Below are 14,610 nucleotides of genomic sequence, written 5' to 3'. Positions count from 1 at the left end.
GTGATGATAACATATTTTACCACTGGTCCTCTTCTGAATATTCAGACTGCAATTATTGATGATATGATGATGTAAAAATTTGATAAATTTCACTGCTTTTTTCTTATGGTTTCCACAAAAAATCATCCATTCAACATGAAATCTTTGTTCAGTATTAATTAAAGCTTGCTATGGAAGTAAGAAATTGCAATGTAAAATGTATGGTAGGCTAACTCACTGCACCTTAAAAGATACATCATGTATCTTTGTATGGTATGATCTCATTGGATACAAGATTCATTAACCCATTGTACAAATTCACATATTGGTCAAATGCAAAACAAATGGACCAATCACAGACAACTTTACAAGACTGCTATGAGTCTGTTACAGTCAAAGAACTGTTTCATTATAAACAAATGGACCAATTAAAGACGACCTTGCAAGACCTCAATGGGTCAGTTATGTATGCTCAAAGAATTTTTATATAAAATTGACACAGCTTCTAGGGATGCATGTGAAATTATCAAATGTGTTCAGACACAAATGTAGATTCTCTATCAAGTTCTGCTGGTGGAAAAGCCATAAACAAGCTAATTTGTAACATTAACATTCTAAAAAATACAATTTTATATGAAAACCACACATGGTAGAGACTCTTGCGCTTTACTGTCTATGCATATGATGAAACTTTACAGATACAGATTTGGGTATTGTTCACTCCTCCCTCTGACAACTAAATTAAGAATCAGACTGTGTACTTTGCTGGTATTGACCGGACAAACACACAGACACATTATTGGTTGTTCTCTGTACTCACAAGGGTATCATATCACATCACTCCCAGTTATCTATTTATAACCAACACAGGCCTATTCAGCTACCATCAGGTGAAACACAGACACCCACTATTTGAATGCGTAACACAGAGTTCACGCATAGTACATATGTCTAAACATGGGCAATGAGATCTATAGCCACACCAGCATGTTGAATATAAACCAGGTGGGGTATGACCTAACACTATTTGCTTGTCCTGAGTAACAGCTTTAGATGGAATCAATATGTATTAATTTATAAAGAATTGCCCTGCACTGGCAAACAAAGAGAATAAATATGTTGTCTAGTCATTGTTGACACAAACTGAAACACGATAGCCCTAGGCCTAATATACAGTTATGATGTTCTTTGCCAAACAAGCAAAATGGTAGAAAGTGTAGAAAATAACTTTGTTACTCCCAGGGGATAACACTTCACATTTATCATATCACTGAAAATGGGGGTTTATTTTTTAAATATCAAAATTTCACAAGTTACTGGCAGCTGTTTTATACTTTCACTTCTTTTGAGATGCAACATGCTGAAAGGAGATTTTCCAAAAAATTCACCTTGGGTCCTCGGTTAAAAATATAATTATTATCATCATCATCATCATTATCATTATTACTGATAATTTGTACCAGGGCAATCTGCTTCTGTTTCATAAATACTTACAGTACAAACATTGTTATCATAAAAATCACAGATACCAACACATCTCCACAACATATCACAATACATGATAAAAATCTGAATTTTTTAAAGATATAAAGAAAGGATTAGATGTCATATGTAAACACCGTTCATTCTAGGTACAGTGATACAGTTTTACTGAGACCTCCACAGATACATAACATGTTTATGAATCATCACTCTACAAACTGAATATTTGGTGTTCTGACTAGAATCAGGTTTCCATGCAACTCTAAATTATTAATTCATACAGCTTCAAAATGTTGATAGAAAACGGGGCAATTTTTGTAGTTGCTTGGAATTCTGTTATTAGTTTCTACCCTGAATAATATATAAGGTAATTAAACAATATTCCACAAACCTAGTAACAATGGAGTGAAGAAGATCATTCAATTATTCCAAACTGTTAATAAACTCATCCTAACTTTGTCATTTGAAATAGCCTAACATCGAACACCATATTTGCTCACACAAAATATGAAATGTGTAACTAGCCTTTTGATAGTGTACAGGTACTTTGGATTATTCCAAGCCTGTACCTGCACAGCCTACAAATAACATACAATTGCATCTCACACTGATGTAAAGTAATGATATATATGAAATACAAATTATATGTGTATTATGACTTGTATGTCGAACATCCCTATTGTTATCTTTTAAGATAGCTGTTCAAGCCGTATTCAAAATATCAATAATTTCATTTGTGCTTTTGTTTATGTGCTATAAGCATGATATCTCCAAATAATTGCCAAGTGAAAGCTGTGCCCTCAAATTTGCCAAACACACTTTCAAAGAAGTTTGTTAAAATTAAATTGCATCTGTACTTTGGAAAACTTTCACATCCTCATCTTCTGGAGTATTTTCTTGCTTCCATGTGCCCAACTTTGTGTATTGTCTGGGATGGAAATCTACTAAATAATGTAAATAAGTTTATGTGACATCACAGTATACCAAAGTGTAATGTGCGTGAAAGCACACAGAAAACTGCTACGATGCACAGCAGTACCATCAGGTGAAACAAGATAGTACATAAAAATTAAAAGTTTGATAAGTGCAAGCATTTTTATGTCACATAAAACACCATGGAAGCCTTGCTAAAATAATGCTTCTTGAAGGTGGTTCATGCATAGGATAAGGAGATTTGTACAGGCACTTAAAAACTGGGTTCTGAGATAGCAAAAACAGCATTAACTCTGTATAACATATACCTGGATCTACTTAGAAATGTATTTTTGTCACAGTGACTAACAACATTGGCTATGATTGACAGTTGAAGGTTTCCTTGCTGTACGTCGTTAACATGACAAGTATCCCTCTCTGACCAAAGACCAGTGACAGTGGCTAAGGCTTACATAACTTGAGAATCAGCATAGAGTATTTGTTTACCAGTAGCTATGAGGATTTTGTCCAGTGCATGAATAATAAACTAAATGGTACAAGCTTGGTGTTTTCTCGCTCAGTCAATGTAACTCATACGTGTGTCAGCATGACCATGCATATTTGCTATAGTGAGGGATCCAGGTGTCATTACAATTAACAGGTATCGGAAGTAAACAATGGACCACTAAAGTATCTGGGTAGTGTGAGGACTACCCATTGATTTCACCATTGTCTTGGTTTCTTAAATTATACATCTGCACAAACCATTGAAATTAGGGAATAAAGAAAGTCACCTTGAAAGTGGAAATTGGAATTCTCAGTTCTCTCTCATACAGAGGTTACAACTGTAGACCCTTACACACTATTGACTGTATGAATTTGTGATTAAAATTACCCACTATGACACAGATATTTGATATATCGTTGAACTGTGCCTGACCATAGACCCTCGAGGGTCCATGGCCTGACTTTGTGTAACTATATGATCAAAAATAGTCCTTGTTTTGAACCTGAAATATTTGACATAATTTAATGCTCTACTGCTCACATAAAACAGAATACATTATAATTTACCAAGGATAGGCACAACAAGGAGTCATAAAAATTACTTTCCCTGTCTGAGCAAGCCACTCTTTTCATGCACTGTGTCTCTGATATCAGGTTAGAAAATGGTCAGCAGAGAGCACATGTAAAGTTCAGAACTGTACAGGGAAAGGGAGTTGGATTCAATATTGAAAGCACGATAGTTTCTTCATATACAACGCTCCAAATGCTGTACAACATTGACAGTTTGATCGCTTACATACATGTTTCAAAATAATAACACAAGTCTTACCAATTTTTGGCTGATTATAAATACAGACTGACTTGACAGAGGCAATTTATGGGCTGTGATATACTCACATTGTAGAAGTTACACATATAAATATATCTCAAACCTGTAACACACTTACTGTTATATCAATTGGAGGAGGTTTTTCTTTTGTCTTTAAAGATGCATCTTTTTTCTTCCTTTCTTTTTCAGTTCTGGTTTCTGCAGAGTAATAGAAATATTTTTTGAATCAAGTGAAAACCTAGTAACCATGTGACACAGCCTACACAATATAACACAACAATGTGGACATCCAAGGCTACTGCGATATTAACATTGTAATCAGACGGCTTACAAACTCATAACTTCATCTTTGATCATTTTCCATTATTCATCCATGATATGACTTCTATTGTGTATTGTGCATTCATGTATTGAATGTTAAACAATAGACATAACACATTTAATTGCTCGCTCAATGACATGTACCATGTACAACCAATGACTACTTCTTTATCATAGTCCTTGAGTTGTCTCGGAGCTAGACTGGTTGAATGTTCTATCCATAATATGCATTATGTTCGTCCTTTTTGTAATTTTTTTATTTCCGCAGCATCAATTTAGTATGCTCTTGCTAACACCTGAGAGCTGACCATATATTCAGAGTAAGGATTTGCGATTTATATGTAATACACATCGCTAAAATTTCTCATGGCGTTGAACTCACCAACATGGCCTTATCCAAATACGATTAAAATGACGGACAATATCTATCAATAAGGCTGTCGTTTGACGACACACTGATTATAGAATATGGCACACAGAACATGGCACATGAAATAGTCTATTCAATGATCAAATGGTAATAACGGTTATGAACAAATTTCCTTTTATCGTGTCTGAAACATCGAATTCGTGTTGAAACCACGTGACAAATTTGACAGTATTACTTCAATGAGTGTAACAGAATGGGATAAAAGTGGGTAGAAATTTACTCACCATACATTTCAAATTCATTCGAAGCTCCCGTACTACTAGTACTAGTCACTGCTGCTCCGCCCGCAGCTGCAGCCGCCGCCGCCGCCATCTTGTTCGATATTTTGAAAGTCCTCCTTATGCGTGTAGCATAATATTTCAAGAAACTGTGGTATATGATTAATTTTTGCGAAATTTACGCCGACTATACAATGTGCAGGCTTTCTATTTTTCAACAAAATTGTTAGTACCTCTATTAATCCTTCACGATCTACATTGAAATATCCGTCCTCGGTACGAATTCCGGGAATGCCTAGACTATTGACAGCAAAAGCACCATGGGTAATGACGTCAGGGATGACCTGTTAACCTTTGAAAGGACCAATATTTGGATCAAACTATACAGAAGTGGGCGGGGGAGGAAGGCCACCTCACTGCACCGTCATTTGTCCTTATCATTGGCCATGTTCACATCTCAGAGTCATGGTCAAATTTATACAAAACAATCAAGGCTAAAAAAAAAGGCATTAACCAACCCAGACACTATTGTATTACAACTTGTCCTAATTTGCTGTTGTCATTCTGAGCATTTTGAAAAGATTTAAAATTCAGAAAAGTTATTATTAAATAAGCAAGAGCAAAGAGATAAAGAGAGAAACTCATTTTAAAAACAAATACTCAATTACTGTACAATGAACAGCTACACTTTGCCAGGTACACCCCTGTTGTAACTGAACTCGTTCTTTACATTTAACTGCAAGTTCATTCTGAGCTTAAGAAAAAAAAATTATCCTACCAACAAAGCTCATTAAACTGCAAAGGTCTTCAGAGTTTAATATAAGTTAGTGTAATATATTGAGTATTGCATGCATTAAATATAATAATAATAATAATAATGATATTTGTTACTTTAAAAAACACTTTACATGTAAAAACATCTCAAAGCGCAGTACAAAACTGTTCTAAAAAGATCTAAAAATACTGTTTAAAAAGATGTGTTTTAAGATTAGCTTTAAAACTGCTAAAAGAGCAACATGAACGCAATAAAAATGGCAGCCTATTCCACAAACGTGGAGCACAAACGGAAAAAGCCCTGTCACCGTAAAAAGCTGTATTAGAAATGGGTTGATAGAGCATATATGTACCATGAACGGAAGAACGGTAAGGCACAACCAGAAGAGCAAATGGTTAATAGTTCTGAAGATATACAGGGGCAATGTCATGTAAAATCTTGTATACAATACAGAGAATCTTAAATTCAATACGTTTCTGTAGGGGTAACCAATGTAATCTACTCAACACAGGGGTAATGTGATCTGATTTCTTTTTTCTAGAAACTACATGTGCTGCCGAAGTCTGGATTAACTGAATCTTATTGAGTAGATTGCAAGGCAGACCATAAAGAAGACTATTACAATAGTCAAGCCTAGATGTTACAAAGGCATGGACTAATTTTCTGTCGAGTCTTGAACTAAATAAATTGTTCAGTATATGTTAGTTTCTTTAAATAAATTTTATTCCCTTCCTGATTATGTGGCTTGTCAGGTAAAACTACAAAGTCAGTTTATTATGATATTGTTCAAGTGTGATTTTCATTGGCATGTGCAAGTCCTTGAACACAGACCCAACCACACCATAGTCTTTCAAGGTTACACATGGTTAGATTTTTAAAAATATTGTTTGTACATTGATATGTTAGGAAATGTTGCAATTACTCTGGCAAGTTTCCTTTTAAACAATTTTGAAATATTTGGCAAATTGCAGACAAAGAATTGTTAATAGCACAATTTCGCAAGTATTTTAACTTATTTTTCCAGGGAAAAGCAAGTTAATTTTGTGTAGAACATACGATGATTTCAGTAGTGCGCCCTCTACAGTTCATACAAGTCACTCTTGTTTATTTGTCTTGGCAAGTGCAGGGGAATCTGTAATTTTTTATACTTCGCAGGGGAAATGATAACTGTTACAATTTTCCAGGTGATTCATCTTGCTCTATTTGTTCATTGTGATCTGTACGGTAGGAATTTGTTCCATTTATTCCGGTTGAGAAACTTACTCTGTCTTTTAACTGTCACTGTTGCAGACTAACAAGACAAGACTACATACAGTGTAACGACAGTATGATCACTGTTGCAGACTAACAAGACAAGACTACATACAGTGTAACGACAGTATGATCACTGTTGCAGACTAACAAGACAAGACTACATACAGTGTAACGACAGTATGATCACTGTTGCAGACTAACAAGACAAGACTACATACAGTGTAACGACAGTATGATCACTGTTGCAGACTAACAAGACAAGACTACATACAGTGTAACGACAGTATGATCACTGTTGCAGACTAACAAGACAAGACTACATACAGTGTAACGACAGTATGATCACTGTTGCAGACTAACAAGACAAGACTACATACAGTGTAACGACAGTATGATCACTGTTGCAGACTAACAAGACAAGACTACATACAGTGTAACGACAGTATGATCACTGTTGCAGACTAACAAGACAAGACTACGTACGGTGTAACGACAGTATGATCACTGTTGCAGACTAACAAGACAAGACTACGTACAGTGTAACGACAGTATGATCACTGTTGCAGACTAACAAGACAAGACTACATACAGTGTAACGACAGTATGATCACTGTTGCAGACTAACAAGACAAGACTACGTACGTGTAACGACAGTATGATCACTGTTGCAGACTAACAAGACAAGACTACGTACGGTGTAACGACAGTATGATCACTGTTGCAGACTAACAAGACAAGACTACGTACGGTGTAACGACAGTATGATCACTGTTGCAGACTAACAAGACAAGACTACATACAGTGTAACGACAGTATGATCACTGTTGCAGACTAACAAGACAAGACTACGTACGGTGTAACGACAGTATGATCACTGTTGCAGACTAACAAGACAAGACTACGTACGGTGTAACGACAGTATGATCACTGTTGCAGACTAACAAGACAAGACTACATACGGTGTAACGACAGTATGATCACTGTTGCAGACTAACAAGACAAGACTACGTACGGTGTAACGACAGTATGATCACTGTTGCAGACTAACAAGACAAGACTACATACCGTGTAACGACAGTATGATCACTGTTGCAGACTAACAAGACAAGGCTACATACAGTGTAACGACAGTATGATCACTGTTGCAGACTAACAAGACAAGACTACGTACAGTGTAACGACAGTATGATCACTGTTGCAGACTAACAAGACAAGACTACATACAGTGTAACGACAGTATGATCACTGTTGCAGACTAACAAGACAAGGCTACATACAGTGTAACGACAGTATGATCACTGTTGCAGACTAACAAGACAAGACTACGTACAGTGTAACGACAGTATGATCACTGTTGCAGACTAACAAGACAAGACTACGTACGGTGTAACGACAGTATGATCACTGTTGCAGACTAACAAGACAAGACTACGTACGGTGTAACGACAGTATGATCACTGTTGCAGACTAACAAGACAAGACTACATACAGTGTAACGACAGTATGATCACTGTTGCAGACTAACAAGACAAGACTACTACAGTGTAACGACAGTATGATCACTGTTGCAGACTAACAAGACAAGACTACTACAGTGTAACGACAGTATGATCACTGTTGCAGACTAACAAGACAAGACTACATACAGTGTAACGACAGTATGATCACTGTTGCAGACTAACAAGACAAGACTACATACAGTGTAACGACAGTATGATCACTGTTGCAGACTAACAAGACAAGACTACATACAGTGTAACGACAGTATGATCACTGTTGCAGACTAACAAGACAAGACTACATACAGTGTAACGACAGTATGATCACTGTTGCAGACTAACAAGACAAGACTACATACAGTGTAACGACAGTATGATCACTGTTGCAGACTAACAAGACAAGACTACGTACAGTGTAACGACAGTATGATCACTGTTGCAGACTAACAAGACAAGACTACGTACGGTGTAACGACAGTATGATCACTGTTGCAGACTAACAAGACAAGACTACATACAGTGTAACGACAGTATGATCACTGTTGCAGACTAACAAGACAAGACTACATACAGTGTAACGACAGTATGATCACTGTTGCAGACTAACAAGACAAGACTACATACAGTGTAACGACAGTATGATCACTGTTGCAGACTAACAAGACAAGACTACATACAGTGTAACGACAGTATGATCACTGTTGCAGACTAACAAGACAAGACTACATACAGTGTAACGACAGTATGATCACTGTTGCAGACTAACAAGACAAGACTACATACAGTGTAACGACAGTATGATCACTGTTGCAGACTAACAAGACAAGACTACATACAGTGTAACGACAGTATGATCACTGTTGCAGACTAACAAGACAAGACTACATACAGTGTAACGACAGTATGATCACTGTTGCAGACTAACAAGACAAGACTACATACAGTGTAACGACAGTATGATCACTGTTGAAGACTAACAAGACAAGACACTAAAGACTCACTTCTGAAGTCCATGGATGCAGCCAGCCAGATCTTTGTCATCATACCAGCGTCCACAGTATCTATACACACTTGCTCCACAACTGGCAGAATTTCTCCAGGTCAGGGTTGTTATCCAACCGTGCACGGTGTTCCAGACCTCGTGTCCAGGCAAAGATACTGGCAATGGGATTGGTGCTGGTAGGGTTACCCTTATGACATTAATGTAAAACATGCTATGATCAGAAAAATTTGCCTCTTTGTGAATTGTGAATGGATTCTGAGAATATTTTGCATTGCACACCAGTTACCTAATTTGTAGTTTATATCCAAAGGTTTCAGCTTCTCATCTTTACTCATGCAGCCATTTTCCCCCAACTCAAAAATCCTAAAACTTGTGTCCAATAATTAAAGCATGGCCATAAGCTTTTTCAATCTCAATGATTTGTTTCATTTTCACGCCAAAAAGTCAATACAATTATTGGTGATAAAAGCCTAGCTGTAAGCCTTTCTGAAAGCCACTGTGTCTGTTTTGATGTACTTTTTTGTTCTCTCACTCCTGCCTCAGAAAAGCAATACCCATATCTGAATTGGAAGTGAAGAGGTCTGGCATATTTATGATAACATTGAAGTATATGCTTTACGTTTCTGAGACTTCCACAGCTGCAGACATTAAAGTAGCATTAGATTATACGTCAAACAAGAAGTGAAATTTAGTAATTTTGTGATCAATGATGTCAGCAGGAATGTCTGTTATTGTTGAGATGGGTGATTTTCTTAGTTTCACGTGATGCCTGATAGACACTATCACAGCTTGTCAGGGAGAATTGACAGAGACAGTCACAGCTTGTCTGGGCGAAGTGATAGATACTGTCATATCCTAGCAAACGGTATGTATGCATTTTGTTCCTATCTTTCTGCTGTACATGTACTGTCAACAGCTAAGTTGGGGTGCCCACACTCATTGAGCTAAAATAGCTGAGGAGGTTTTGCTACACATTACAAGGCCGGATCCGAGGGCATTGCCAAGCAAAAGCATGAGGGTGTATTTATATACGACTGAGAAGAATGGCTTGAAAAATATATGGCTGCCAGAGAGTCAAGTGCAATAAAAGTTGAAGATATTATTAAAATGTGGAATTATTCTGTATAACCTTTGATGTTCTCTGTAATGCCTTGTAACTGTTCCATGCGCAGCCTCTGCTTCAACTGTCTTGCCATCTGGACATACAAGTACACTGGTCATAAGACCCAGTGATCCATAACCTGTACAGTACAAATGAATGATAGAAATATTTACTTTCAAAAGAGTACAGAAATGAAAGTGTTTGGGTAGTATACCCAAAAGAGGACACGTGAAGCAAATTGACAGGGCTCAAGAATTGACAAATTATAGATAGTGATAAACAGACAGTGCTGAAAATGAAATATCATAACCAACCTTTCTGGTAACAGGGAGTAAACTTTTTAAGTCGTTGCATGTATGTGTCAACCATCGAACGATTTGAAATTATCTTTATTATTGTTTTCGATCTTTATCTGGAAAACAATATCATTATTTTTTGACAAATCTTTCCTACAATACTAATATTTAGTATTGCTTTACCTTGTGCAACAATGTCTGACTGAACGTCACCATCGTAGTTCTTGCAAGCCCAGACAAATCCACCGGATGATTTCAAGACTTGTGCTACCATGTCATCAATCAAACGATGTTCATACCAGATACCGAGGTTATCAAAGTCCTGCTTGTAATTCCTAAAAGATTCAAAAAAATGAAGAAGATATAACGTTGTGAGATTTTTTATGCGAAGAATTAAGTCACCACAGCAGCCATATTTTCACATATTACACACTCTAGACAAAAGTTTGCGTTTGTATACTGGCACATACCAGTAAAACTTTCCTCTGCCACTCTTTCATTTAGCAGTTGCTGCCCTTCACCTTACCTGGGTTCCAGATCAAATACTGCAAGTTAAAGTTTGTTCAAAATTCATCCGATACAAAACACACTTTTCTGCAAATGTTCATGTTACATCTTTAAAGTGAGCAGTGATCACAATATATGTCTTTCATTGCACTGTACAGCTTGCATTTATACCAACAGTCAGATATATATCAACAACACCGCACACTTTCATTAATGGACAGTATTTCACTTACTTTTGGAAAATGTCTTCAAAAATATCTTTAAACCTTCCATCGTACGCCTTAAGGATGGTATTTTTGGTACTCATGTAAAGAGGCCACTTCTTCTGAATTGCATATTGGAAACAACTGTGTGCAAAACCTGTAATTGACTGAAGAAATATGACACATTTAATGAATAACTTTCTCTGCACTGAATAGATATTACCAACTCATAATTTACATACTAAATATGTGATTACAGTCTGACTGTACAGTTTAATAAAAATTTGCTTTTGGAAGATTTTAAGCTGTCAGAGGAAATGTGTCTGTGTGTATTCAGTTGTATGAAGAACATGAAGTACATGTAATACTTGTATCTATCAATGTGTGGTTGAGGCAGGCATTGGGGCTTTGTGAAGCAATTTGTACTCTTGCTCTTGAAAAAAAATACTACGCTCTATTGAATGTTTCTTTCAAGGAAATCTTACACTCTAACTGTGGTTCACGTGATTGGGGTCATATAAAGAGATGCAGTCAACAGAAACTGCCTCATAATTCAAGCATTTGGTTAGTGCTTTGTACTCTGACAATTCTACATTCACAATACACTGGGGCAGTTGTTGAGTTGCCAATAGCATTGCCAGAACAGCGCCCTCATTTTTCAAACGGCCAGTCAGGTGAAAGAGAACTGTTTGTTAAAGTCTTAAAATAGTACCAGGATAAATAGTAGCAGGAAGCAGTAATTCAATATCAATCAACTTCTGGGAAAGCTTTTCAACAGAGTTCAACACAATATGCAAATACTGTATCAGCACAGTGACATCATACAGAAATAATCATTCTGTTTTCTGAATAAGTTGTCTACTTACCTCATCAGTATTGTACATGCCCATACCACATCCACCACCATGACTAAAGTTGAATATCTCATATTTCTGAGATTCGCTTCCATCAGCTGGTGTGAATGACATTTCAAATTTACCCGGCTTGTTCATCACAAAGTCTGTTGCTCTGTACTGTTAAATGAAAGACAATAGTAGCATCACATAGTTATTTGCAGTCAAAGAATGAATTTAACATCAAATTTTCCAAAATTTGAATCATTGTAACCTAGGGAAATGATTGAGTTTTGCTCCTAACAGTGTTAAATGAACATTATTATGAAGGAAACTTTTACCGATGAGGAAATCAAATTGTAGATTTAATGATAACATTTATCTGAACTGAACCGTGCTATACTGCATAGCAGGATGACAGTAATAGTTAAAGGTGTTTTTTGATCAGGAAATTTCTCTGCATGAAGTTATAGGCTGACTAAGATGTAAGGTACCTAACACCTAAAATTTGATGATTGCCAGTGACAAATCTGAACTCTAATTTTTTATAATAAGCTCTTGAATGTTGTAAAAACTCACCTGGTCACCAAAGGCATGACGTCCAATGATGATGGCATCCTTCCATCCAGGAACCAGACGTGGAATGGTTTTACAGATGATTGGCTCACGGAAAACTGTGCCACCAAGGATGTTACGGATTGTTCCATTCGGAGACTTCCACATCTTTTTTAGCTTAAATTCTAATTTGTTGATGAAAAAACAAAAAAGTAGATCAATATTGCAAAATTTTGTTTGTCAATTAATGAAAACTTTCTTTTTTTAAAGAAAGTTTTGTTGTTAGTTTATTGACCAAACGATTACAGTTGAAATTTCTGATCACAAAGAACTATGGTTATGCTTGGTTGGTTGGAACCCATTCCTTCAGAAAATGTACTGCTCTATCAATCATAACAAGCCATTGACTTTTCCTTTCTCATTTTTGTCTTTTGTAAAGTTGAACCCTATGCTGATATATATATTACAGATAACATATTTCAAGAAGCATTTACCAAAGGGCATGAAAATGAGGATCACTAAAATGAAGTTGATTTTCATATTTATAAGGATGTAACCAAAATATTATGGTAAAAAGAATAACAACTAATCTTTTTCTCACTTCTAAATTTGTCAAAATAGTATTTTATATTCACAAATGGCTTGCCTTTATTGTGTTTGGAAAGACAGATCCACTAAATAACATAAGTTGATACACTGTGATATCAATGTGTACAGAATTCTACATGTCCACTGGTTGGTTGCCAGCAAAACAAAGTAAATAAATTTTTATGTGATCGTAAGCATTTCCAAATATTAATGAGATAGTAAATATACATACTTTTAATATGCATTGCAAGCATTTTTTGCTTTAAAGGCGGAGCCTCCCTTTAAAAGGACGCGAAGCTATGGCGGCGTTCATTGTGTAAGTGGACACCAAACAGGCAACACGCGGGCACACGCTCCAGAAAATGCCACTTTTTAGTTTTCCCCGGCCACAAAAACGCAGACAGACTGCCAAGCGGTCAGCGCGAAGTTGCTGCCGATCGAACTCTGTGGTTATATTCAAAGTCTAACGCGACTGGAAGACAATTTTTAGGAAATTCAAGCGTTTGTGGTGAGGAATCAATGACTGTTGGCGATTTTAACCGTCAATCAAACGCTTGTATAACTCTGTTTACAGGATTAGCAAAAGGTGACAAAAGGTTGAGATCAGTTTGTGTAATTAATGTTATAGAAATCAAACATCGTACTGGCCAAGTGTTTGACTGGGAGAACTCCACTAATGTGAGAACCTGGGATTGAAAAGTTTTGCTTTAACCTTGGGAATTTCACTTCTGCATTTTTACAATAATATGGAGTGAAAGTACTCACAGATGCAAATCATTTGAAATCTGGGGAAGGATGGCAGGAGGACCTGGATGCAAGGCAATGAAGCTGTTGGTAGAGAGGTTTCATAATAGCATTTGTATTTTCATGTTGAGTACCTTAATAGTTTTGTAGAGAAAAAGCAAAAGTGCAGCAGTAAACCCTGAAACGAACTAAAACTTCAAAACAAATGAAATTTTTGAACACTTCACACTTTGGACATTTAATCCATTGGCATACAATACACTGTTTACTCAAAGGAAAAAGTATGTTACAAGTTGATTTATGTTTGCTATATATTTGTTCAAGGGCCTACTTCAAAAACTCTTCCTAGTTCTAATCTTAGATCTACAGCCTACAGCTCATGCACTTAAAGCTATCCATCAAAGTCATGTCTTTATGTCTCTTTTTAAATCTCCATAAATTCTGGAAAAGTGACACAGATGTACATATGTGTATGTCATATTGTGTGCATGTGTGTCTGTGTGTGGTCATAAGCAAACGTTTGGAGACCCTGTTTGCACCCAGGGCACACTGTACCAAAATACAGGCTGGCAC

General features: G+C 36.5%; 2 protein-coding genes across 7 annotated transcripts in view; both read right to left on the bottom strand.

Moving 5' to 3' along the window:
• LOC139117503 (phosphatidylinositol 4-phosphate 5-kinase type-1 alpha-like) overlaps positions 1-5,034 on the bottom strand; it is a 46,352-nt gene extending 41,318 nt beyond the window's left edge. For 2 of the 6 annotated variants that reach the window (XM_070680672.1, XM_070680673.1), the window contains exons 1-2: positions 4,685-5,034; positions 3,828-3,907 (exon numbers count right to left, since the gene is read on the bottom strand). In XM_070680672.1, coding sequence (XP_070536773.1) covers positions 3,828-3,907; positions 4,685-4,772 — 168 coding nt within the window. In that variant the 5' untranslated portion in view covers positions 4,773-5,034. The remainder of the gene's footprint in view (positions 1-3,827; positions 3,908-4,684) is intronic. The other 4 variants (XM_070680668.1, XM_070680667.1, XM_070680670.1 and 1 more) reach the window with 3 other exon arrangements.
• Positions 5,035-9,203: 4,169 nt separating this feature from the next.
• LOC139117728 (isocitrate dehydrogenase [NADP], mitochondrial-like) lies at positions 9,204-12,911 on the bottom strand. Its single transcript, XM_070680970.1, is given in 8 exon segments — positions 9,204-9,244; positions 9,247-9,285; positions 9,288-9,399; positions 10,341-10,450; positions 10,791-10,942; positions 11,348-11,484; positions 12,184-12,330; positions 12,730-12,911. Coding segments are annotated over 8 exon segments (882 nt in total). The 5' UTR covers positions 12,874-12,911.
• Between the last annotated feature and the right edge of the window lie 1,699 nt (positions 12,912-14,610).

The sequence above is a fragment of the Ptychodera flava genome, chromosome 18 (genome assembly GCF_041260155.1).
Source record: "Ptychodera flava strain L36383 chromosome 18, AS_Pfla_20210202, whole genome shotgun sequence".
Classification (NCBI taxonomy): domain Eukaryota; kingdom Metazoa; phylum Hemichordata; class Enteropneusta; family Ptychoderidae; genus Ptychodera; species Ptychodera flava.
The sequence above is the reverse complement of the archived record's forward strand: the minus strand, read 5'-3'. Positions and strand labels throughout refer to the sequence as shown.